A 27,513-nucleotide genomic window follows, 5' to 3' on the forward strand; every position below is an offset into this window, starting at 1 on the left:
CTATGTTGGGAAAGCTAGGAAGCCCCTCACTGTAAATAAAAGATTAACCAGTCATTGAACATTACTGGAAATGAGACCCCAGTTTACTGTTTCTGTGGATGTCAAATAATAATGAAGTAGTTGGATTGGTAACGGGCCAACAGACAAAAGCTCGAGCCAATCAACAGATATATTCTCATAATTTGGACTCAAGCACTTAAATTGAGGATGTTCAAACTATGACCTGCTGATCTCATAGCTCTCAAATCTATTTATACTTATGTTGCTTAACTGGTGATTTCACTGTTTGTAATTCATGTGGCTTTTTTGTTCATTTGTGAGAGATGGGTGTCACTGGCAAGGCCAATATTTACCACTCATTCCTAATTACTCCTTGTGAAGGTGATGGTATTTTCTTTAATAACTACAGACTGTGCGGTTTAGGTATGTCCAACAGTGCTGTCAGGGAGGTAGTTACAAAATTTTGACCCAGCAAGGATGAGAAACAGTCTTATAGTTCAGAGTCAGGATGGTGTTCCCATGTATCTGCTGCTCTTATCCTTCTAGATGGTAATGGTTGTGGGTTTGAAAGGTGTTTTTGAAAGAGCCTTGTGAGTTGCTGTAGTGCATCTGGTAGATAGTACATTGACAAATAACTTTTTTTGTGATGTAGAATGACACTGACTGCATGGGTTCAGTTCCTGGCTGAGGTTACCATAAAGGATTCCACTTCTCTACCTTCACGCCTTGCCTGAAGCAAGGTAACCCTTCAGTCACTCCCTAAAGACAGCAGCCCTATGGTCTGGTAAGACTATAACAACTTTATATTTTAGATGGTACGCATTGTTGGCAATGTGCCTCACAGGTGAAGAGAGTGAATGGTTAAGGTATTGCATTGGTACCAATCAAATAGGCTACTTTGATACTGATGATGTCCAGCTTCTTGAATATTGTTAGAACTCCAATGGTCCAGACAAGCAGATAGTATTCCCTCACATTCTGATCTTTACTTATACTTTGTAGACATTGGAGATACTTTGGGGAGTCAGAAACCAAGTTTTTCACCTCAGAGTTCTTAACCTCCGACCTGCTCTTGTAGATATGATACTTAACATTGTTGATCGGTTCAGTTTCTGGTTGGTGGAAACCCCCTGGATAGTGATGCTATGGAGATCTGAACAGCAATGTAATAAGTAATATCTTAAGAAGATTTTGAAGTTGATTATGTGGTTTGTTCTCAGAGGTTGTTGCTGTATTTAAACTGCATGTTACCCTCAAGTTTAAAATTATTTAGGATGAAACAATTAAAGGCATACTGTCCCACAGTGCAATTACTTGAGTGTTTTGAATCTGCATTTATCTGGGCAAGTGAAGAATATTTCATCACATCCTTGGCTTGTGCTTTGGGGGCAGAGGGCTGGAGCTTTGGTAAGGTATCCTTCAAGTGTTACTGCCTTATTGGTAGACAAATCCTGAGACGATGACCCTAAGATCTGATAGTATAAACATCTTGAAAAAGATAGGTATCAAGGGAAACAACAATAACGTGTATTCATATAGAGTCTAAATATAATTAAACATTCAAAACACTTCTCAGACTCCTTATACAGTAAAATATACACAAAGGTACATAACGTGTATTCAGGTCAACATCAATGGACTGAATATCACATCAGGACGACTGACCAGGTCCTGTTTACCCAACACTCCAATGCCCAGTATTCATTGGGACGGTGAAAGTAATAATTCAAGATACTCTGAAGCTTTCCTGGAAGTGTGACAGCTTAGCACTGATTGCCTGCCAAATGGTCGAACCATTCAAAATGGCAACAACTTGTTCATTGAGCAGCATCATGCTTTGATCCACAAAGACTTAATGATGAGGCAGAGAAGAAAGGGCAAGAAATCCTGCTCTCCAGATCCCACTACCCTGTGGGACAACCTGCCCTATAAGCCCGAACACTCACATGTCAAAAATTGGCCTGTTTAGTTAGATAAAGACCCAGGACAGAAACTCATGACCCTGAAAAGATATCATGGGATAGTTAACAATAATATTAAGCCAGATGATTAGAGGTTTAGTCAAAGAAGACAAGGTAAGTAAGACAAGGTAAAACAAAGAAATGTGAATGTTGAAATTCTGAAACAAAACAGAAATTGCTGGAGAAATTCAGATCTGGCAGCATCTGTGGAGAAAAAATAAACATAACGTTTTGAGTCTCGTGACCCCTCTTCAGAACATCTAGATTTAAGAAGTGTCTTAAAGACAGGAAAAGAAGTAGAAAGTGGGAGTAGCACTTCCAAAGCTTAGGGACTAGACAACTGAAGTTACGGCTACCAATAGTGGTGATTTAAATTGGGAATGTTCTGCAGAATTCTGACTTGTAGGAACACAGATATATTAGAGTTTCAGGCTGGAATAGGTAATGACAATAGGAAAAGTTGAGTCTCCCCTGCTTTAAGTTTTCAGCCAAGGCTTGAACCAGCAACAATTTAGTACGGCCCTGAGTGGGTGACGCAACACTGGAGGGGGCTGTTCTCTAGATCAATCATCCAACCAAGGCCTAGTAGAAGACTGAAAATGAACAGTGAGATCCCTGTCAACTTCCCTCTGAAGCAACAAACACAAAGAAAGACAGTCAGTGATTTTATGATTGACTATTTAAGATTTGTGGGCTGTACATTTTGACACGTTGCAACAACCATAATGCACCCTATGCATTCATAAATCAGAGAATGAGTTATTCAGACATTTCTCTTGACTAACTCCTGGAGTGGCTTCAGATGAACAATGTGCATTCACATAGTGCCTTTCAACTCCTCAAAACAAACAACGAAGTAACTGGCCAGACCATCTGCGTCAGTTGCCAGCTAAGGCTTAAACATTGACCCAGAGACCAGTAAAAATAGCAGCATGGACAGGATAGGGTCATTTGCAAAAATCTGATCTGAAGTACAAAGCAGCACAGTGGTTAGCACTGCTGCCTCACAGTGCCAGGGACCTGGGTTCAATTACTGCCGTGGGTGACTGTCAGTGCAGATATGTCTACATGGGTCTCTGCCAGGTGCTATGGTTTGCTCCCACACTCCAAAGGTGTGCAGGTTCAGTGGACTGGCCATGCCAGATTGTCCAAAGATGTGGGAATTACATATGGTAAATGTGGGGTTATAGGGATAGGGTGGGTCTGGGTTGCTCTTCAAAGAGTTCTTCTGACTTGATGCCCTGAATGATCTCTAGCTACACTGTAGGGATTCTATGATTCTACAATATTGCCTCCAGCTGCACACTGCCAGTACCGTCAGTATCAGCTGGGATCATGGACAGAGTTTTCCATATATTTTCTAAACATAGGTAACAAGAGTGTCAGATGACAACTTACATGCTGCCTCCGCCGGTGAGATAACTCACCAATCAGCTCATTAAGCTCAAAAAGGTTGGAAGCTGCCAGCCAATCAGAAGACAGCAACTACTGGGTCCAAATGGTCACCATACACAGCCTATTCCTTGGGGATCCAATAATGGGAAGGTAAGTCTTCAGGGTGAGGGTCACGGGGATAAGGGAGTCAGCTTCGAACTGCTTAACAACTTTAATTGTTGGCAAGTCAGGAAAGTCTCCACTGACCTTGAACAGCAGTTAACTGTGGAGGTGATCAGAAGGTGATTTTCTACCGAAAGCCAACTTACCCAACTATTTGATGAACTCTCTGATTATTAGCTCTCTGATTAATTCTCTCTGATTAACTCTCTGATGAAGGGTCTAGGCCCGAAATGTCAGCTTTTGTGCTCCTGAGATGCTGCTTGGCCTGCTGTGTTCATCCAGCCTCACATTTTATCATCTTACCCAACTATTTCCCCTCTCATCATCTCTCGTATCATCTCCACAGAAGGGACAATCATGCCCTGTGTGCTGGCTTCTCTGGAGCTGTCTTCGGTTCATAGCCTGGTAACCCAGATGCCACACAGTTACACCCACTGCATTAAGCCATGACTTACAGATTGCTAAAGCAGTAGAAAGCTGGCAAAAAGTTAACTGACACCAAATTAAACAAGCAAATGGGCAGCTATCTTTGAGGCTGGCACAGTTTGGAATTTTTAAGGAAGATAAGATCAAGATCCAATACTTTAATGTTACTCAGTAGACATAATGCAACATTGGCATTTCACATAGAGTCGTACAGCAGAGAAACAGACCCTTTGGTCCAATCAGTCCATGCCTAACGTAATCCCAAACTAAACTAGTCCCACCTGCCTGCTCCTGGCCCATATCCCTGCAAACATTTCCTATTCATATATTCATCCAAATGTCTTTTAAATGTTATAATTATATTTGCATCCACCACTTCATCAGTAAGTTCATTCCACATGTGAACCACCCACTGTGTAAAAGGTTTGCCTCTTATGTCTTTTTTAAAATCTCTATCCTCGCACCTTAAAAATGTTTCCCCTAATCTTGAAATTCCCCATCTCAGGGAAAAGACAACTATCATCAACTTTCCCCATACCTGTCATTATTTTATAAACTTCAATCAGGTCACCTCTCATCTTTGTATGGTCCAGTGAAAAAAGTCCCAGCCTATCCAGCCTCTCTTTGTAAGTAAGTCAAACATTCCATACCTGGCAACTTCCTGGTAAATCTCTTCTGAATCCTTTCCAGCTTGATAATATCCGTCCTACAACTGGGCACCCAGAACTGGCCACAGTATTCCAAAAGAGGGCTCACCAATGTCCTGTACAACCCCAACATAACGTTTCAACTCCAATACTCAAAGAACTGAGCAATGAAGGCAAGAGTTCCCAATGCCTTTTTAACCATCTGTCAATAAGTGACGCAAACTTTAAAGAATAATGTACCTGTTCCTCTAGGTCCCTCTGTTCCACAGCACTACCCAAGGCCCTACCATTAACTGTATAAGCCCTACCCTGGCTTGTTGTACCAAAATGCAAAACATTGCATCTATCCAGATTGAACTCCATCAGCCATTTTTCAGTCCATTGATCCATTTGATCAAGATCCCTTTATAATCTTAGAAACCCTTCTTCACTGTCTACAATGCCACCAATTTTGGTATCATCTGCAAACTAACTAACCATGCCTTTTATATTCTCATACAAATCATTTATATAAATGACAAACAAAAGAGGACCCAGAACCGATTTCTGTGGAACACCGCTGGTCACAGGCTTCCAGACTGAAAGGCAACCCTCCACCATGATGCTCTATCTCCAACCATTAAGCCAAATTGTGTATTCAATTGGCAGACTCACCTGAATCCCATGTGACTTTACTAATTAGTCTACCATACAGAACCCTGTCAAAAGCTTTATTAACATCCAAATAAACAATGTCTACCATTCTGCCATCATCAACCTTTTAGTTAACTTCCTCAAAAAACTCAGTCAAGTTTGTGAGACATGGTTTTCCTTGCACAAAACCATGCTAACTATCACTAATAAATTTCTGCCTCTCTAGATGTCCATAGATCCTAAATTTTATAATCACCTCCAACAATTTACCCACAACTGAAGTCAGGCTCACAGGTCCGTAGTTCCCCAGTTTCTCCTTACAACCTTGCTTAAACAAAGGTACAACATTAGCCAATCTCCTGTCATCAGGTACCTCACCCACAGTTTTAGATGATGCAAATATTTCTGCAAGTGGTCTCCTAATTTTCTCCCTTACTTCCCATAACATCTGAACATTAGTTCAGATCCCGGAGTTTTATCCAACTTCGTATTCTCTAAGACCTCCTGAGCTTCCTCTTCTGTGATGTGAGTTGTTTTTAATCCTATTCCTTTTCAACCCACTTCCTTCATCAATGGCCAAATGCAACAGAGGCTGCCAAGCCAGTTTAGTTGGATTTGGGGAGTGTTTAACCTGAACACATGCTGTGTCTTTCAAGGGACATATATCATTCACAATCCAAATCTGGTCAAATGTACATTCTGACAATAAAAGTGTCTGATTGAAAAGGGTTATGAACCTATTTGTTTAGTGTCAGTAATTAATGTCAGTGTACACGCGACTGAATCATACCACTGGAGAATTTCTGTTTCTATTAAAAAGGGACTCTGTTCAATACATTGTAGTTCAGGTTTAATGGGAGCATTATCTCCAGCTCTAACACTAGGACCAGCAGTTTCACAGATATGGACTGGTGAATGGTAAATTATTTCATTGTTCATTTCGAAAGGTATACTATACTGTGCTCGCTCTGTGTGGTATTTCTGGTAAATCTTCAAGTCTAACTATTAATTTTATAGACTATATTTAATTGCATTAATGTTCATGAATGAGATCAATTTTGATGTACAGAATAAGGACCCCTTGCTTAGATATCTGTCTAACATCTGACACATGCGAGGTGCCGGGAGCCTGCAGTTTGCCTAACGTGGTGCCACTACTTAAGAAAAGTGGTAAGGAAAAGCCAGGAAACTATAGTCCAGTGAGCCAGACATTGCAGTGGGCAAGTTGTTGGAAGGAATTGTGAGGGATTTACATGTATTTGGAAAGGCAAGGACTGATTAGGGATAGTCAACATGGCTTTGTGCATGGGAAATTGTGTCTCACTAACTTGATTGAGTTTTTTTGAAGAAGTATCAGAGAGGAATGATGAGGGCAGAGTGGTGGATGTGATCTATATGGACTTCAGTAAGGCGTTTGACAAGGTTCTCAAGGTAGACTGGTTAGCAAGGTTAGATCACATAGAATACAAGAAGAACTAGCTGTTTGGATACAGAACTGCTTGAAAGTCAAAGATAGAGAGTGGTGGTGGAGGATTGCTTTTCAGCCTGGAAGCCTGTGACCAGCGGTGTGCTACAAGGAACAGTTCTGGGTCGACTGCTTTTCTGTAATTTATAAAATGATTTGGATGTCAACACAGGAGGTATGTAAGTTTGCAGATGACAACAAAATTAGCGGTGTAGTGGACAGTGAAGAAGGTTACCTCAGAGTACATCAGAATCTTGATCAGATGGGCCAATGGGCTGAGGAGCGGCAGATGGAGTTTAATTTAGATAAATGTGATATGCTGTATTTTGGAAAGGCAAATCAATTCAAGGCTTGTACATTTAATGGTAAGGTCCTGGGACTGTGGCTGAACAAAGAGACCTGAGAGTACAGGTTCATAGTTCCTTGAAAGAGGAGTCACAGGTACTTAGGATAGTTAAAAAAGTATTTGGTATGCTTGCCTTTACTGGTCAGTGCATTGAGGATGAGTTGCGAGGTCATGTTGCGGCTGTGCAGGACTTGGTTAGGCCACTATTGGAATACTGTTGGTGATTCTGGTCTCCCTGCTACAGGAAAGATGTTTTGAAACTTGAAAGTGTTCAGAAAGATTTACAAGGATGTTGCCAGGATTGGAGGGTTTGTGCTGTAAGGAGAGGCTGAATAGACTGGGGCAATTTTCCTTGGAATGTCAGGTGCTGTGGGGTGACCTTACAGAGGTTTATAAAATAAGGTAAAGAGACAAGGTCTTTTCCCCAGGGTGAGGGAATGCAAAACTAGAGGGCACAGGTTTAAGGTGAGAGGGAAAAGATTTAAAAGGGACCTAAGGGGCAACTTTTGCACACAGAGGCTGCTGCGTTTATGGAATGAGCTGCCAGAAGAAATGGTGGGGGCTGGTACAATGACAACATTTAAAAGGCATCTGGATGGGTACATGAATAGGAAGGATTTAGACAGTTATTGACCATACACTGGCAAATGGGGCTAGATTTATTTCGGATATTAGGTTGGCATGAACAGGTTGGACTGAAGTGTCTGTTTCTGTGCTGGATATCTCTATGATTCTATTACTCTAATTCCGTAAGAGAATTCTCTGTGGCAAGATTTATAAAACTGATGACAGCACCCCCATCAGGAGAACCTGACAGACTTTGAAATCACAGAAAGCACAAACAAAATGTCAATTTTATTCGTGTGCGGTCAAAGCAAGAATTTACAAACTTTTTAAAGCGTTTTTTTCACCCACTTTACCTCTCACAGTACTTCACAGTCAATGAAGTGTGTTTGGATTACAGCCATGGTTGTAACGGATGCAGTCAAACTGAGCACATTGAGGTCCCATAAACAGTAATGGGATAAGCACTCATCCCTAATGAAGAAAGGTTGAACAGGTTTGGTCTTTTCCCTCTGGAGTTTAGAGGAATGAGAGGCACTTGATTTGAAGCAGTTATGATCCTGAAAGGACCGGATACACTGTGTATATTGAGGAACTTTGGCAACTTAAGAACAAAAAGATACTGTTTAAAAATATGAGAGCTCCTTTTCAAAGCAGAGATGAAGAGAATTGTTCTTTCTCCAAAAGGACCATTGATCTGTGCAATTCTCTTCAGAAAGCAGTGGAGGTCATTGCAGGTCATTGAATTTATTCAAGCCTGAATTCTGGATAGAGTTTTGATAGAAAAGCGAGTTGTGGGTTATAGGGGCAGGGAGGAATGTAGAGTTGAGACCACAGTAAGATCGGCTACAATCTTATTAAACAGTCCAGCAGGTTCACAGGGTCAAAAGACCTGCCTGCTATTAAGACCTACTTAATAACCAGATAATCAACCTTTATGAGGCTGAATAAGGGAGAAATATTGGCCAGAACATCAGGGTGAACTCCCTTTGCAGTAATGTCATGGGATCTTTAACATTCGCAGGCAAATCAAGCTTCAATTTTATGTCTTATTAGATAAACAGCTTCTCCAACAGCGTAGTACTTTCTCAGTACTGCACTGGAATGTCAGCATTGATTTCTTCGAAATAATATAAGATCCTGTGATAGCTTTATAGAATAGACACTGAGAGATTGTTTCTCTTGCTTCAAGAGTCTACAGCTCAGAGCATCATCATGAGTAAGCCATTAATAATTTAAATAAGGTAAATTAATTCGCTCATGAGATTGACAGTTGTTGGAATTCTCTGCCCAAAACAGCATGGATGTTCGGTCACCAAATATATTCAGAACTATTATTGATGAAATTTTAAGGGAATTAAGATATTTGGGAATCGGATATCAAAATAGGAGGCACAGCCATTTTATTTAAGGAAAAGAGCAGATTGAGACCATGAATACAAGATCATCACCAAGCAAGAGGGAATTCAGAAAAAAGTCTTCACTCAAGAAGTGATGGGAATGCAAAACTCACTACTATAAGGAGTGGTCAAGGAAAATAGTGTTGATGCATTTAAGGGGAAAGGCCACAATTTTGGGGAGAAGGGAATAGTGGTTACAATGGTAGATTTAGGGTTTGTGAAATTTAGAGTTTGGGAGAAAACATGAGATTTGTTGGGTCAAAAGGCATGTTTCTATGCTATGTATTCTTTTGTAATATTCTTTAATGGGATGTAGGTACCACTGGCAAAGTCAACAGATCCCTAATTGCCTTTTGCAGAGGACAATTAGCAGTCAACCACATTGCTATGGATCTGGAGTCGCATGTAAGTCAGAGTGGTTAAAGTTGCTAAAGTGAATCAGATGGGTTTTTATACCAATCAGGAACAGATTTGCGATCATTATGACCTAACATTATATTTCAGTTTTTATTAATCATGTTTAAATTTGGCCTGCTATCACAATGTGATTAGGAACTGATGCATTTAGATAACTAAACTGGGGCTCTGGACTATACTTATCCAGTGGCTGTGTTTTTTATTTATTTGTGGGAGCATTGCTGGCTGGACAACATTTATTGCTCGTTCCTAGTTACCCTTGAGAAAATGTGATAAACTGCCTTCTTGACCTGCTAAAGTCTATGTGCTGTGGCTTGACCCACAATGCCCTTCAGGAAAGAACTGTAGGAATCGACCCAGCAACAGTGAAAGAAAGGCGATATATTTCCAAGTCAGAACGCTGAGTGTCTTGGAGGGGAATTTGCAGTGTGCGGAGTTCCCATGTATCTTCTATCCTTGTCCCTTGGATGGAAGTGGTTGTGGATTTGGAAGGTGGGGTTGTCTGAGGATCCTTGGTGAATTTTGGCAGTGCATCTTGTAGATAGTACACACTGCTGCTACTAAGCATCGGTGGTAGAGGGAGTGGATATTTGTGGATGTGGTGCCAATCAAGCGGGCTGCTTTGTCCTGGATGGAGACAAGCTTCTTGAGTGTTGTTGGAGCTGCAACCATCCACGTAAGTGTGGAGTATTCTATCCCACTCATGACTACTACTTTGGAGACAATGGACAGACTTTGGGGAGTCAGGTGGTGAATAATTTGCCACAGTATTCATAGCCTCTGACCTGCTCTTGTAGCCACTGTTATGCAGCGAGTCCAATTGAGTTTCTGGTCAATGGTAACCATAAGGATGTTGATAGGGCATTCAATGACGGTAATCAATGAGTGGAGGTTCGATTGTCTCTTATTAGAGATGGTCATTGCCTGGCATTTGCGTGGCACGAATGTTACTTGCTCCTTGTGAATGCGAGCCACAATATTGTCCAGGTCTTGTTTCAGTATCTGAGGAATCATGAACGGTGCTGAACATTGTGCAATCATTGGTGAACGTCCCCACTTCTGACCTTATGCTGGATGAAAGTAAAAACTGATGAGGCACCTGAAGATGGTTGGGCCTAGAACACTACCCCAAGGAACTTCTGCAGCGATGTCCTGGAGCTGAGATAACTGACCTCCAACAACCACAACCACTTTCCTATATGTTAGGTATGACTCCACCTGTGGAATATTTGTCCTCTGATACTCAATGATACTCACAGTTTTGCTGGGACTCCTTGATGCCCAGTTGGTTGAATATGGCCTTCATGTCAAGGGCTGTCACTCTCACCTCACCTCTGGAATTCAGCACATTTGTACACATTCAAACCAAGGCTGCAACAAGCTTAGAAGCTAAATGGCCCTGGTGCAACCCAAACTGGGCATCACTGAGCAGGTTATTCGGAGGAGGTGCTGCTTGATAGCATTGTTGATGACACTTTCCATCGCTTTACTTATAATTGAGAGTAGACTGAAGGGGTCGTAATTGTTCAGGTTGTATTTGTCCTGCTTTTTATACAAAGGACGTATCTAGGCAACTTTCCATATTGCCATGTAGAGCCAGTGTTGTAACTGTACTGGAACAGCTTGCCTAAGAGAGTGGAGCTGGAGGAACACATCAGGCCAGGCAGCATCAGAGGAGTAGGAAAGTTAACGTTTCACGTCGGGACACTCAAAATGTCAACTTTCCTGCTCCTCCAATGCTGTCTGGCCTGCTGGGTTCCTCCAGCTCCACACTGTGTTATCTCTGGCTCCAGCAGCAGCAGTTCTTACTATCTCTTGTCAAAGAGAGTGGTAAGTTCTGAAGCACAAGTCTTCAGTATTATTGCCAGAATATTGTCAGGGCCCACAGACTTTGTGTCCAACCATTTCTTTATATCATGTGGAGTGAAATGAATTGGCTGAAGGCTGGTATTCATGATGCTGGGGATCACTGGAGGAAGCAAAGATTGAACATCCACTTGGTACTTATGGCTGAAGATCGCTGGGAATGCTTCAGCCTTATCTTTTGCACTGATGTGCTGGGCTCTTCCACCATTGAGGATGGGGATATTTGTGGAGTCTCCTCCTCCAGTGAGTGTTTAATTGTCCACCACCATTCATGACTGGATGTAGCAGGACTGCAGAGCTTAAATCTGAGCTGACAGCTATGGGATGTCTTAGCTGTCTATCACTTGCTGCCAATGCTGTTTGGCATGCAAGCAGTCCTGTTTAGTAACTTCACCAAGTTGACACGATATTCCTAATGCAGCTCCTGGTATGCCCACCTGCACTCTCCATTGAAACAGGACTGACCCCCTGTCTAGAGGATAATGGTTGAGTGGTGGATATGCCAGACCATGAGGATGGAGTATAATTCTGCTGTTGTTTAAAGCTCACATACCTCATGGATGCCCAGCCTTGAGCTGTTTGAAGTCTGTCCCATTTAGCATGGTGATAGTGCCACACAGTACGATGGAGGGTATTCTCAATGTGAAGGTGAAACTTTGTCTTCACAAGGATTGTGCAGTAGTCACTCTTAGAGATACTGTCCTGGACAGATGCATCTGCAGCCAGCAGATTGGTAAGGATGAGGTCAAGTATATTTCTCCCTCTTGTCAGTTCCCTCATCACCTATTGCAGAACCCATCTAGCAACTATGTCCCTTAGAGGCCAACCAGCTTGATCAATAGTGCTGCTGCCAAGCCACTCATTGGATGGGAGATTGAAGTCCCCCATTCAAAGTACATTTTATGCCCTTACCACCCTCAGTGCTTCCTTCTAGTATAGTTCCTTGAGGGAGTTCTGATTCATCAGCGAAAGGACGATGGTAAGTGGTAATTAGCAGGTTTCCCTGCCCAAGTTTAACCTGAAACCATGAGACTTCATGGGGTCCTCAGTCAATGTTGAAGACTCTCAGCTGTTTACCACTGCGCCGCACCTCTGCTGGGTCTGGCCTCCCGCGGGACAAGATTTTACAAGTATGGTGATAATGGTATCTGGAACATTTTCTGTAACGTACAATTTCGTAAGTATGATTATGTCAGACTGTTGCTTGGCTAGTATGTGAGACAGCTTTCCCAATTTTGCCACAAGTCCCCACATCCCCAGACGTTAGTTAGGTGGACTTTGCAGTGTCAGTAGGGTTGATTCTGCCAAGTGAAAATCGAAAGAACTGCAGATGCTGTAAATCAGGAACAAAAACAAAGTTGCTGGAAAAGCTCAGCAGGTCTGGCAGCGTCTGTGAAGGAAAAAACAGAGTTAAAAGAGGTCCGGAGGTTGATTCTGCCATTGTGTTTTCAATGCCTAGGTCAATGCCAGACAGTTAGTATGGTTTCATTGCTTTGTTGAGACTTTGCAGCGATTGACGTGGCTTGCTAGACTATTTCAGAGGGCAGTTGAGAGTCAACCGCAATGCTATGGGTCTGGAGTCACATGTAGGCCAAACCAGGTGAGGATGACATATTTTCTTTCCTGAAGGACATTAGTGAGCCAGATGGCAAGGTGTAGAGCTGCATGATCGCAGCAGGCCAAGCAGCATCACAGCAGGAAACTGACGTTTCAGGTCGAGACCCTTCTTCAGAAATTTCCTGCTCCTCTGATGCTGCTTGGCCTGCTGTATTCATTCAGCTCTACACCTTGTTATCTCAGATTCTCCAGTATCTGCAGTTCTTACTATCAGTGAGCCAGATGTGGTTTTTTTTCCAACAATCGCCAATGATTTCATGGTCATCAGTAAATTCTTAATTCCAGATTTTTAAAAATTCAATTTAAATTAACCATCTGCTGTGGTGGGATCCTGGGTCCCTGGGACATCAGCTGAATTTCTGGATTAATAGTCTCGAGATGATACCACTAGGCTATCGCCTTCCTGTCTATCCACTACCACTACCCCAGCACTGCTGTCCCCTTGTCCTACTTACATTAAGATGGCAGTGGCAGAGTAGAGGCATCTAAGACCAGGTCTCATCCATTCCGTCTTCTTTGCTTTTTACTTTCTTCTTTCCTAGCTTCTTTTTTCTCTTTTTAATCTTTTAAAATTTTTGTTACTTATCTTCTGGAGAGAAGCCAGTCATGGAGGAAACAGCAACAACAGTGTGCCAAAGGCTTGGGCCCAGATGACAGCCATTGGTGGTGCAGTATTCAGCAGCAAAGCAACTGGTGAGCCCGGGCGAGACTTAGCCCAGCGTCAATGGGAGTGTGCCCAGCGTGGGTGAAAACGTGCCCAGCCTAGGTGAAATCGTGCCCAGTGTCGGTTAAAGTGCAGGGGAAAGTGAGCCCTTTTGGAGGAATGCCCAGCATGAAGCGACTGCAGGCCAATGGCTTAAGAATGGACTGCAATGATTAACAGAAAAGGGGGGTGGGGAGAGTGTTCTGAAATAAATATGGAGAAAGGGGGAGGTGGATCAAAGATGGATAGGTCTCCACCTATCTTCTCTATCCATCTTCGGTCCACCTCCCCCTCTTCTCTCTATTTATTTCAGAACCCTCTCCCCATCCCCCCTCTCTGATGAAGGGTCTAGGCCCGAAACGTCAGCTTTTGTGCTCCTGAGATGCTGCTTGGCCTGTTGTGTTCATCCAGATCCACACTTTGTTATCTCGGATTCTCCAGAATCTGCAGTTCCCATTATCTCTGTAATGATTAACAGTTAACTTTATTTCCTTACTTTTCTACTTCATACTGAGAAGAAATTTGGTGATAATGCTTTTAACTTATTTCTTTATTCTTTCCTATTTTCATACCTCAGTACCTTTGTACGCGAGATGGTGCCCTGAATGGCGACATTGCACACATGACAATAAAACCTAATTCTAAATCTACCTAATCCCAGAGATAGGAAGTCAGGACAAGCTCAAGAACCAACAGGCATCTTCCTGCTACATTTATTCCCAGGTTTTGCTGGGGTTTTTTCCCCAATGAACCTTTTGTGCTTTAATCATTTCGTTTGCACTGAGTATGCCAGGGTCCTAAAAACTTGGGTCAACAGATGCTGGCAGTATGTGTCCATTGGCACCCCTCCCTGGATGGTGTCACAGCTCACTAGCAGGGGATGGTTATTTTGCTAATATTTAATTTTGTTATTATTTAATACTGTTTCCCCTCACACATTTAAAAAAAGTTGTGGGAACATGGGGGAAATGGACGTTTTAGGCCTCCCACCCCAGAGGGCGCAATTTTATCCTCGGTTGGAGCCCAAAACAACCCACTTATAAGATCTTCAACAGCATCACCGAGGGAAATCATAGCAGCTGGAAAGGGGCCTACCTCCTCGGGTCTTCGAGGCCCACAAAGCAAACACAAGGGAGCGGTGAGCCTTCCCAGTCCATCACACAACCCCCGATAAAGATGGCGTTGCGGGGCGCGCAACGGTCGGAATGGAAAATGGCCGACAAAACCGTTTCCGCTCGTCGCCCCTAACAAAGATGGAGCTCCTCAACACGCGCGACACCCGCAGGCACAGACGAAGGAGTCTACGTGCCCCTAATAAAGATGGCACCGCCCCGCAAAGCGCGGGGCGAAGGGCATCACATTGGGGTGTCCCGGCTTACCTCTGACTCTTGACCTGGGGTTGCTTGGTGTCGGCGGGAGAAGCGGAGCCTAGGCATCGGAAGATGGTGAGTGACTTGGGGGGTGGTATGCTGAGGTTGGGAAGGGTTTAAGTTCTGTCTTGGTATTTTCCCTTTAAAACCTTTTCTTTTCTGCAAAAGCCTAACACAAGATGCAGTCGTGCGCCATGCGCCATGCGCCAATTAGTGATGCGGCTGAGCTCCTGATGTACTTACAAACGGGACGTTGAAAGAGGAAGGAGTTTGCATTGATATAGCACCGTCCATATCTCTGCACTGTTCTGATCGTCCTGCTATAGGGAGGATGTTATTAAAGTGGAGAGGGTTCAGAAACGTTTACCAGGATGTTGTAAGGAATTTGAGATATAAAAGTAGACTGGGAAGGCTGGTGTGTAGGAGTTACAGGGGTGACCTAATTGAGGATTATAAAATCATGAGGAGTATAGTTAAGGTGAATGGCAAGTATCTCTTTCCCTAGGCTGGGGGAGTTCAAAACTAGGGGGCATTTTTAAGGTGAGAAGAGAAAGATTTAAGAATGACACAAAGGGCAACCCTTTTACACAGAAAGTGGCTCACGTGTGGAACAAACTGCCAGAGGAAGTGGTGGATGTGAATACAGTTAAAATGTTTAAAAGACGTTTGAATAAGTTCTTGAAAAGGAAAGGTTTGGAGACATAACAAGGTGTCGAGCTGGATGAACACAGCAAGCCAAGTAGCATTGGGAAGGAGCAGGAAAGCTGACGTTTCGGATCGAGACCCTTCTTCAGAAATGGTCTAGGCCCGAAATGTTAGCTTTCCTGCTCTTATGATGCTGCTTGGCTTGCTGTGTTCATCCAGTTCCACACCTTGTTATCTCAGATTCTGTAGCATCTGCAGTTCCTACTATCTCTGTAACAAAGTTTGGAGGGATATGGACTAGGAGCAGACAGGTGGGACCAGTTTAGTTTGGGATTATGCTTGGCATGGATTGGTTGGACCAAAGGGTCTGTTTTGATGCTGTACAACTCTGACAAGCAATAAAGTACTATCTGATTTTACCAAAAATATCTAGTTTCCAGTATACCACTGGATAAACCAGTAAACCTTGTGGATGATCCATTCTGCTCCAGCTCTCTCATAGATCTCGGAATAGATCTGAAGTACAACTAGAACATTTATTTCCAAATATTGCAGGTATTTTTCCCACTGAACGTCCATCACGCTATGAGTCTGAATACGTTTAATGGTGAGGCAGAGCTGTGGTAGAAACAGAACAAAAAGGAGGCAATTTCTGCATCCTGGGTCCCACCACTTGGTGGGATGATCTGCCTCCACGAGCGCAAATGCCCCACATGTGGGTTGCAAATTGAACTGCTCAATCATATGAAGAAATAAGGCAGAAAGGAGCAATCCTAAATAGCTGACCAAATTGAAGCAAACTTTCAAAAGTCACTGGAATCAGGGAAAGTCCCAGATGATTGGAAAATCGCTGTTGTAACCCCCTTGCTTAAGAAAGGATCAAGACAAAAGATGGAAAATTACAGGCCGATTAGCCTAACCTCGGTTGTTGGTAAAATTCTAGAATCCATAGTTAAGGATGAGATTTCTAAATTCTTGCAAGTGCAAGATCGGATTAGAACAAGTCAGCATCGATTTAGTAAGGGAAGGTCGTAGTGAGTTTTGAGAAGATTTGTAACTCAGGTTGAGGTTCTGGATGTGAAAAAAAAACTAACCTTCCAGCTCAGCGAGCAAACTCTCACATCCAGGGGAGGCCGTGCCTGACAAACCTGTTGGAATTCTTTGAACAGGTAACAAATAGGTTAGACCAGGGAAACCCAGTGGATGTTATCTATCTAGACTTCCAAAAGACCTTTGATAAGGTGCATCATGGGAGGCTGCTGAGTAAGGTGAGGGCCCATGGTGTTCGAGGTGAGCTACTGGCTTGGATTGAGGATTGGCTGTCTGACAGAAAGCAGAGAGCTGGGATAAAAGGCTCTTTTTCAGAATGGCAACCGGTGACAAGTGGTGTCCCACAGGGTTCAGTGTGGGGGCCGCAGCTGTTCGCTTTATATATTAATGATGTGGATGAAGGGACTGGGGGCATTCTGGCGAAGTTTGCCGATGATATGAAGATAGGTGGACAGGAGGTAGTACTGAGGAGGTGGGGAGGCTGCAGAAAGATTTAGACAGTTTAGGAGAGTGGTCAAGGAAATGGCTGATGAAATTCAATGTGAGAAAATGCGAGGTCTTGCACTTTGGAAAAAAGAATACAGGCATGGACTATTTTCTAAACGGTGAGAAAATTCATAAAGCCGAAGTACGAAGGGATCTGGGAGTGCTAGTCCAGGATTCTCTGAAGGTTAACTTGCAGGTTGAGTCCATGATTAAGAAAGCGAATGTAATGTTGTCACTTATCTCAGGGTTGGAATGTAAAAGCAGCGATGTGCTTCTGAGACTTTATAAAGCTCTAATTAGGCCCCATTTAGAATACTGTGTCCAATTTTGGGCCCCACACCTCAGGAAGGACATACTGGCACTGGAGCATGTCCAGCGGAGATTCACACAGATGATCCCTGGAATGGTAGGTTTAGCATATGATGAACGGCTAAGGATCCTGGGATTGTACTCATTAGAGTTTAGAAAGTTGAAGGGAGACCTAATAGAAACTTACAAGATAATGTATGGCTTAGAAAGGGTGGACGCTGGGAAGTTTTTTCCGTTAGGCGGGGAGACTAGGACCCGTGGGCACAGCCTTAGAATTAGAGGGGGTCAATTTAAAACGGAAATTAGGAGACATTTCTTCAGCCAGAGGGTGGTGGGCCTGTGGAATTCATTGCCGCAGAGTGCAGTGGAGGCCAGGACATTAAATGTCTTCAAGGCAGAGATTGATAATTTCTTGATCTCACAAGGAAATAAGGGCTACGGGGAGAGTGCGGGTGAGTGGAGTAGAAATGCCCATCAGCCATGATTAAATGGCAGAGTGGACTGGTTGGGCCAAATGGCCTTACTTCCACTCCTATGTCTTACGGTCTTATGGTCTTGAAAACATTTCAATAAGGTTTAGGAGAATGAGAGGTGATCTTATCAAAGCAAACAAATTTCTGACAGGTCTGAATAGGGTGGACGCAAAAAGAATGTTTCCAGTGGCTGGGTGGGGAGGGAGGGGAGGGTGCTGATCCAGTTGGCACAGCCTGAGAAAGAGAGGACAACCATTTAAGACAGTGACGAATAAGAATCTCTTCTCTCAGAGAATAGTGAACCTCTGGAAGCTTCTATTCCCAGAGAACTGTGGGGTCTTGTTCGTTGTGCCTGTTCAAGTAGAAAGACAACAGCAGCAGATTCATGGGAACATCATCATCTGAAAGTTACTGTCTCAGTCACACACTTCTGTTTTTGTGCTGGGTCAAAATGCTGGTGCTCCGTTCCATACTGCTATCGGGAAAAATGTTGTGAAACTTGAAATGGTTCGGGAATGATTTACGAGGATGTTGCCAGGGTTGAAGCTATAGGGTGAGGCTGGAAAAGCAGGGGCTATTTTCCCTGGAGATTTGGAGGCTGAGGAGTGACTTGTAAAGGTTTATAAAATCGTGAGAGGCATGGACAGGATGAACAGCCAAGGTCTTTTTCCCAGGGTGGGGGAGTCTCAAACTAGAGGGCATAGGTTTAAGGTGAGCGGGGAAAGATTTATATGGGACCTAAGGGGCAACTTTGTCATGTATGTCATGAACTGCTAGAGGAAGTGGTAGAGGCACAAAATTAAGACATTTGAAAGGCATCTGGATGGATATATGAATAGGAAGGGTTTAAGAAGATTCTGGCCAAATGCTGGCAAACGGGACTAGGTTAGTATAGAATGTCTGGTTGGCATGGACGACTGGACTGAAGGGTCTGACTCTGTGTTGCACACCTTTATGACTCTATAACATCATTGTGAATATCTGCACACCCCAAAGACTGCCACTGTTGGAGAAGCAGCTCAGCACCCTCTGCAGGGCATTCAGGGATGGGTGATAAATACTGGCCCAGCCTTCAGTGCTCACACCCAATGTACAAATAAAATCAAACTGTTTCTACACCCCTCTACCTCACTTCGTCCTTTAAGACTTACCCTAAAACCTACCCCATCAACAAAATCTTTGTTCACTTAGAGTTGTGAGGGCATGGAATGCATTGCCAGCAGCAGTTGTGGAAGCAAGGTCATTGGGGACATTTAAGAGACTGCTGGACATGCATATGGTCACAGAAATTTGAGGGTGCATACATGAGGATCAATGGTCGGCACAACATTGTGGGCTGAAGGGCCTGTTCTGTGCTGTACTGTTCTATGTTCTAATGTGTTCTCTAAAAAATGCTCTACAAACATGGGTTGTTGTTATGGAAGCCAATCTCGACGACTGCGTCACCTCCTTTAGCCAGGAGAGAGGTTGGATTCTGAGCCACTTTTTGAGTTTCACATCTTCAGGTCCATTGCTTGATTTGAAACTAATTTCGGTGAATTTCCGTGCAGGAAAACAGCAGAAGACAATCTCTGAGGAGCAGAGCCTCTCTGAACTCATTGGAACGGGAGGCACAGCTGGAGAAAAAGCCAAAAACGCAGCCAAAGTCACTGCAGGTAAATGAGGCTTGCTCAGATTACACCTTGTGCTGCGCTACATGGCATGACCCTGTTTTGTACTGTTTCCTGATCATTTAGCTGCCTGGTGTATCTGAAAATGTTGATTTTTAGACTGAATCGTGGTCTTTTAGACTGCATGCTCAGCCTGCCTGTTGCGGACAGGCTGCAAGTGACCTGCTGTATGGTCAGTGAGGAATTCTGGAATGAGATTTACAACTGTGGTTTGCTGAGGAATCCGGGACCAGAGAAGCTGTTATTATTTCCTTTAAAGCAGAGAAGACTAAGAACAGATTTGTTAGAGATCTTTAAAATCAGAAAGGGTTTTGACATAGTAAGGAAAGAGAAACTGCTTCCATCACATGAAGGATCAGTGACAAGAGATTATAGGTCACTCAGTAACAGAATTAATATGGGACCGGAGAAGATCATTCTACCAACATGGCTGAAACCGCTTTCGATGAGCATCATGACTTGTTCTTTCCTGTAATCTTGCACATTATCATCTAAATATAAGACACTTATCAATTTTTATAGATCTACCATAGAAAGCATTCTGTCCAATTGTCTCTCGGCTTGGTACAGCAACTGCTCTGCCCAGGACTGTAAGAAACTACATAGAGCTGTGAACATAGCCTAATCTGTCACACAAGCCAACCTTACATCCATTGATCTCATCTATACTTCTTGCTCCCTCAAGAAAGCAGCCAACATAATCAATGACCCCTGATTATATTCTTTTCCAGTCTTTTGGTGGGCAGAAGATACAAAAGCTTAAAAACCCATACTATCAGATTCAAGAACAGCTTCTTCCCTGCTATTATTAGACTTCTGAACGGACGTCTCAAATTTTAAATTTAATGTTGACCTCGCTCTTTGTGCGACTTCACCACAGCTGTGACATTGTATTCCTCACTCTGTTCTAATACCCTCATGCACTTTGTATGGTATGATCTGCCTGCATTGGCCCCAAACCCCACCTCTTCCTCCGTTACATTGATGACTGTATCGGTGCCACCTCGTGCTCCCATGAGGAGCTCGAACAGTTCATCCACTTCACCAACACCTTCCACCCCAACCTCAAGTTCACCTGGACTATCTCGAACACCTCCCTCACCTTCCTGAACCTCTCTGTCTCCATCTCAGGCAACCACGTAGAAACCGATATCCATTTCAAGCCCACAGCCTCCCACAGCTACCTAGAATACACCTCCTCCCATCCAGCTTCCTGCAAAAATGCCATCCCCTATTCCCAATTCCTTTGCCTCCACCACATCTGCTCCCAGATTAAGGCATTCCACTCCAGTACATCTTGGATGTCTTCATTTTTCAAGGACTGCAACTCCCACCACCCCCCCCCGCTCCCCGCAGTGGTCAAGAATGCCTTCGACCGTGTCTCCCGCATTTCCTGCAACTCATCCCTCACACCCCGTCCCCACAATGACCACTAAAAGAGGGATCCCCCTTGTCCTCACGTACCACCCCGCCAACCTCCGCATACAACGCATCATCCTCCGACACTTCCGTCATCTGCAATCTGACCCCACCACCAAAGACATTTTTCCATCCCCACCCTCGTCTGCCTTCCAGAGGGACCACTCTCTCCGTGACTCCCTTGCCTGCTCCACACTCCCCTCCAACCCCACCACACCCAGCATGTCCCCCTGCAACTGCAGGAAGTGCTGTACCTGCTCCCTACACCTCCTCCCTCACCCCCATCCCAGGCCCCAAGAAGACTTTCCACATCAAGTTTATGTTCACCTGCACATCTGCCAATCTAGTGTACTCCATCCACTGTACCCGTTGTGGCCTCCTCTACATTGGGGAAACCAAGCAGAGGCTTGGGGACCACTTTGCAGAACACCTCCGCTCGGTTCGCAGTAAACAACTGTACCTCCCAGTGGCGAACCATTTCAACTCCCCCTCCCATTCCTTAGACGGCATGTCCATCATGGGCCTCCTGCAGTGCCACAACGATGCCACTCGAAGGTTGCAGGAACAGCAACTCATATTCCGCTTAGGAACCCTGCAGCCCATGGTATTAATGCGGATTTCACAAGCTTCAAAATCTCCCCTCCCCCCTACTGCATCTGAAAACCAGCCCAGCTCGTCCTCGCCTCCCTAACCTGTTCTTCCTCTCACCTATCCCCTCCTCCCACATCAAGCCCCACCCCCATTTCCTACCTACTAACCTCATGCCGCCCCCTTGACCTGTCTGTCCTCCCGCGGCTGACCTATCGTCTCCCTACCTCCCCATCTACACTCAACTCTACTGGCTCCATCCCTGCCTCTTTAACTTGTCTGTCTGCTCTCCACCTATCTTCTCCTCTATTCATCTTCGATCCACCTCCCTCTCTCCCTATTTATTTCAGAACCCTCTCCCCCTCCCCCTTTTCTAATGAAGGGCCTAGGCCTGAAACGTCAGCTTTTGTGCTCCTAAGATGCTGCTTGGCCTGCTGTGTTCATCCAGCTCTACTCTAAGAGCCTCGCAGATTTTTTTAAATTCATTCATGGGATGAACGTGTCACTGGCCATTTATTGCCTGGCCAGCGTTTATTGCCTGTGCCTAATTGCCCAGAGGGCAGTGGAGAGCCAACCAGATTGCTCTGTGTCTGGAGTCACTTGTAGGCCAAACCAGGTAAGGATGGCAGTTTCCTTCCCTAAAGGACATTAGTGAACCAGATGGGTTTGTCCCAAAAGTCAACATTGCTATGATTATACACTTAATTCCTGATTTTTATTGAATTCGAACCCAGGACCCTGGAACGTTATCTGGGTCTCTGGATTAATAGTCCAGTATTAATATCATTAGGCCATTGCCTCCCCTAGTTATTAGTCGAGTAGCATCATTACTAATGCCTTGCTCCCCCCAAAGAGGGGTGAGTTTGAAATATTTGGTTTGGCTGTGACACTTCTTGTACTGCTGAAAGTGATGCCACGTACAGCTCAAACCGTGCCAGGCTCTGTGCCGAACCTTAGCTGTCCTATGGATGTGATGTTTGGTGTTGTTGCTGCTGGCTGAGGCTGGAATAAGTTTAACCTGCATTGTCGTTCCACCGATCCCATCCGTAAGGTGTGCTTGGACGCAGCGGCATTGGGGCACACTAAATCCACACTTGCCTGTGATGCCCACTGTGGACAAACAGCTGCCCTGCAGTGCGAGGGCTTGTGAACGAATAATAATGGACCCCGTGGGCAAGGCAGTAGTTGAGGGGGAAGGAGTTGTCACCAGCATCAGGGACTGCTTATACATCCGGGAAACAATTGACAAAATGATACTTTTGGGAGAACGGAGAACATGTTGCTTGGAAGAAACATACTGTGTGTTTTGTTATTTACCCAAAGCCTGGTTTGTTTTCAGCCTCGTATTGATGCCTTGCAAAGTTTCCCACTCAGGCGGAGTATGTCCAAGAAAGTGGAAGAGGTCAGTTACCCATCAAACTCGTGATTCCTTTCAGAAACAGGCCATTCAGCCCTTCTGGTCCATGTTTATGCTGCAAATCACTTGCTTCTCGCAATATTTCCTCTTGCTCCATCGTTATAACCTGTTCCTCTGTGCCTCATGTACTCATCCCGCTTCCCAGTCAGCATCAGAGGAGCAGAAAGGCTGACGTTTCGGGGGTCTAGGCCCGAGACGTCAGCCTTCCTGCTCCTCTGACGCTGCTTGGCCTAGTGTGTTCATCCAGCTCCACACCTTGTTATCTCAGATTCTCCAGCATCTGCAGTTCCTACTTTCTCTGAAACAGCTTCCCAGTCATCTCATTTATATTGTTCACTTCAACACAGTTGCCGTGACAGTCATTTCCACATTCTCAGCACCCTCTGGGTAAAGATGTTCCGTCCGAGCTCCCATTCTAGATTCATCACGGATTTAAATGTTGCTGAAAAGGCCCCTCAGCCCATTAAGCCAACACCAACAAAAAATGACTCTGAATCCACATTTTTCAGCCCATACCTTTTGAATGTTATGGCATTTCAAGTGCCACCTGAGTACTTTTTAAAGGTTGAGAGGCTTCCCACCCCAAATACCCTCCTCAGCAGTGCATTCCAGACCCCCAACTCTCTAAGTGAAGAATATTTTCTCAAATCCTCCCTAAATCTTGTGCATTTCACCTTTAAATTCCAGTCCACGTTAGTGACCCTTCAACTAAGAGGATTAGCTGCTTCCTATCCGCCCTGTGTGCACTGCTCATAATCTTATACATCTCGGTCAGGTCCCCTGAGTAGTGAGGGAGGGTAATCGGACCTGAAACATTAATTCTGATTTCTCAGTTTTTCTTTTACATGGAGACTGGGGGGTGCCTGGAACTCGCTGCCGTGGGAGGTAGTGGAAGCAGATGCAATAGTGACTTTTAAAGGGTGTCTTGACAAATAGATGAACAGGATGGGAATAGAGGAATATGGCCCCCGGAAGGGTAGGGGGCTTTAGTCGTAACTGGCAGCATGTCGGTTCAGTCTTGGAGGGCCAAAGGGCCTGTTCCTGTACTGTAATGTTCTTTGTTCTTGTTCTCTTCTCAGATGCTGCCATACCTGCTGAGATTTTCCAGCAACTCCTGTTTTTGTTTCTAATTTACAGCATAACCTCCCTGTTGTTATGATCTGTGCCACCACAATGAAGGCAAGTGTCCCCCTATGCCTTCTATTACCCTGTCCTGCCACCTTTAGGGATCGCTGGGCAAAGTCCCTAAGAACCCTTTGTTCCTCTGAGGTCCCTCCTGTCATTAAAGGGAAATAGTTACTCAGACCACAATGAAAACAAAATACTGTCAGTTATTACAAAAACAGCAGTTGTCAGAAAAGCTCAGCAGGTCTGAAGCATCTGTGAAGAAAAATGAAAGTTAACAGTTTGGTGACCCGTCAGACTGAAGAACTTTCAGTTCTTTCCATTTCCTCAATTCTTATGGTTTTTTACTGTCTATTATTGGTGATAGCCTGGGACTTGTAGTTCTGCCACCACTCCCATGCATGGAAACATTACCTCAATGCAATCTTAGAAACTCTTTTCAGGTTTGCCTTCCTCTAGTGAAAGAGACTCAAACTGTTTAGCATTTCTTGATAGTTTTAACCTTTCATCTCTCACATTATTTGAATAAATCTTCTGTTTTTGCATTTTCTGCATCTTTTTTGCAATATCACAGCCCCAAAGTTTGGCCCATTCAGTTTGCACCAAACAATTTACTTAGTGCCTTTTCTCTTGTCTCCTCCCTGTAACCCTACACATTCATGCTTTTTTGCTAACAATCTAATTCCCTTTAAAATGCTTCAAATGAGTATACCTCACACTCTGGCAGTGCAATCCGGACCGTTGCTACCCGCTTCACGAAAACATGTTTCCACAGTTCCATGTTGTTTCTTTCAGCAGTTGTTCCTGATCCCTTTGTGAGTGGGAAGAGTTTCTCCCTATCCACTCAGCCCAGATTCTTCAGGCTTGTGAAGGCACCTTTGAAGTCTCTCCACCTTCTTCAATGAAAACAGTCCTAAAATCTGCAACTTACCGTCATAACTGAAGTTCCATATCCGTGCATGAACCTTTTCTGCACCCTCTCCAGTAACCTGTCATCCATCCTATAGTGCGACATCCAGAACTGGATATAGCTCCGGCTGAGCCTGAGCTAGTGTCCTGTGAGAGTCCAGTATAATCTTGTTTCTCTCTAAGTATGGTCTAAATCACCAAGACTTTGTGCAAGTTTAATGGAACGTTTCAACTTTCCAATTCCGCCCCTGCATTTATAAACCCCTGTTTTGTTTTGTTTTGTTGTAGGCTGATTAATCTTTTACACTTAATGTTTTCCAATATATTAGCTGCAGATCCCTTTGCATCTCTACTGGACTTAGATAAGTGCTTTCCGATTAGGTTTGTGGCCCCTAAGTTGTTCCTAACAAAATGTTCTATCTCAAGAGGGTTAGAATATAAAAGCAGCGATGTGCTTCTGAGGCTTTATAAGGCTCTAGTTAGGCCTCATTTAGAATACTGTGTCCAATTTTGGGCCCTACACCTCAGGAAGGACATACTAGCCCTGGAACGTGTCCAGCGGAGATTCACACGGATGATCCCTGGAATAGTAGGTTTAACGTATGATGAATGGCTAAGGATCCTGGGATTGTAGAGTTTAGAAGGTTGAGGGGAGATCTAATAGAAACTTACAAGATAATGTCTGGTTTAGAAGGGGTGGACGCTAGGAAGTTGTTTCCGTTAGGCAGGGAGACTAGGACCCATGGGCACAGCCTTAAAATTAGAGGGGGTAAATTTAAAACTGAAATGAGACGACATTTCTTCAGCCAGAGAGTGGTGGGCTTGTGGAATTCATTGCCGCAGAGTGCAGTGGAGCTCGGGACGTTGGATGCCTTCAAGGCAGAGATCGACAAATTCTTGATCTCAAAAGGAATCAAGGGCTACGGGGAGAGTGCAGGGAAGTGGTGTTGAAATGCCCATCAGCCAAGATTTAAATGGCGGAGTGGACTTGATAGGCTGAATGGCCTTCCTTTCGCTCCTATCTCTTATGGTGTTATGGTCTAAGCTGATCACCAGCAGACACTGGTGTTTAACAAGCACAGAGCATTGGCACACTTAATTTTTGAAGTTAGAGCTATAGGCACAGGTTGAGTAGGCTGGGGCTGTTTTCTCTGGAGCGTCAGAGGCTGAGTGGTGGTGTTATAGAGGTTCACAAAATCATGTCGGGCATGAATAGGGCCAATGTTGAAGGTATTTTTCCCAGGGGAAAGAGAAAAAGAGAACTAAGGGGCAACTTTTTCACGCAGAGAAATGATTTGCCAGAGGAAGTGGTGGAGGCTGGTACAATTACAACGTTTAAAAGGCATCTCGATGGGTACATGAATAGGAAGGGTTTAGAGGGAAATGTGGCAAATGGGACTAGATTAATTGGGGATATTTGGTCAGCATGGATGAGTTGGACAGAAGAGTCTGTTTCCACGCTGTATGGCAATTGGGGAACTGACAGTTGCAATGTGTTTGTCCAGGAGGGGGAAATGAATGTAAGACATTCATGAAAGGTCGCAGGCTCAGCATAGAGAATCTAGAGTTGTGGTCTTGTCAACCTGCATCTCGAAGTAGTCACTGAACCGGACGAATAAAGTTACCAAGGGTTTGCAGTAGATTGGTCAGGCCTGTTGTGAGCACTGTACCTGTGGTCACAGCACTTCAAAAGTAAATATAGGTGACAGTGTTGGGAAAGAGCAAGAGTGTTGTCAAGTGTAAATGTAATTTATTGCAAATTTAATCTCCGCCAGATGCGTGAAATCTAAATTGTGCAGCTAGTGGGAAAGTTGGGAGGAGCAAATGGAACAATAAAAAAGAAAGCCTTACATTTATATAGTGCTTTATGTAACTGCTAGATGCCACAAAGTGCTTAGAAAAGTAAAATACTGCAGATGTTGAAAATTAGAGATAAAAACAGAGAATGCTGGGAATACTCAGCAGGTCCAGCAGCATGAGTGAAGAGAGAAACAGCTAACATTTTTGTCCAATAAGACTGTTCTTCAGAACTACAATCTTAAAGTGCTTTACAGTTAGTTAAATACTTAATGACTTATGTTCATTGCAGGAGCCATGGGAACATAGGAAACATGGCAGCCAATTTGCACACAGAAAACTCTCTCAGCAAGGTGATAATGACCAGGTTATCTAATTTTATCATGTTGATTGAGGGAAAAATATTGCCCAGGATGCCTGGGAGAATTCCCCTGCTATCCTTCAAACAGTTCCATGGGATCTTGCACATCCACCTGAGCAGGTAGACGGAATCCAATAATTTTTGCAAAAGGTGACATCTACAACAGTGCAGAGCACCACCAGGGCTACACTGGAGAATCAGCCATGATTCTTGCTTCTTCCAGAATTCATTGTCCTTGGTGAAAAGTGGCAATGGATTTTTGATGGTGCTGTTAGGGAAGGAAGTTTCCCAA

At 44.1% G+C, this 27,513-nt stretch overlaps 1 protein-coding gene and 1 long non-coding RNA gene across 10 annotated transcripts in view; one reads left to right on the forward strand and one right to left on the reverse strand.

Annotated features, from left to right (window-relative positions):
* The window catches only part of LOC125448612 (uncharacterized), a 72,209-nt gene extending 57,415 nt beyond the window's left edge, over window positions 1-14,794 (reverse strand). The window contains exon 1 of the long non-coding RNA XR_007246754.2: window positions 14,698-14,794. This is a non-coding gene — a long non-coding RNA (uncharacterized LOC125448612). The remainder of the gene's footprint in view (window positions 1-14,697) is intronic.
* Window positions 14,795-14,934: 140 nt separating this feature from the next.
* LOC125448823 (uncharacterized) overlaps window positions 14,935-27,513 on the forward strand; it is an 89,658-nt gene continuing 77,079 nt past the window's right edge. For 8 of the 9 annotated variants that reach the window (XM_048524378.2, XM_048524379.2, XM_048524384.2 and 5 more), the window contains exons 1-3: window positions 14,935-15,047; window positions 19,486-19,590; window positions 22,952-23,014. In XM_048524378.2, the coding sequence (XP_048380335.2) occupies window positions 15,045-15,047; window positions 19,486-19,590; window positions 22,952-23,014 (171 nt within the window). In that variant the 5' untranslated portion in view covers window positions 14,935-15,044. The remainder of the gene's footprint in view (window positions 15,048-19,485; window positions 19,591-22,951; window positions 23,015-27,513) is intronic. The other variant, XM_048524387.2, reaches the window with a different exon arrangement.

The sequence above is a fragment of the Stegostoma tigrinum genome, chromosome 45, assembly GCF_030684315.1.
Source record: "Stegostoma tigrinum isolate sSteTig4 chromosome 45, sSteTig4.hap1, whole genome shotgun sequence".
In the NCBI taxonomy this organism is placed as follows: domain Eukaryota; kingdom Metazoa; phylum Chordata; class Chondrichthyes; order Orectolobiformes; family Stegostomatidae; genus Stegostoma; species Stegostoma tigrinum.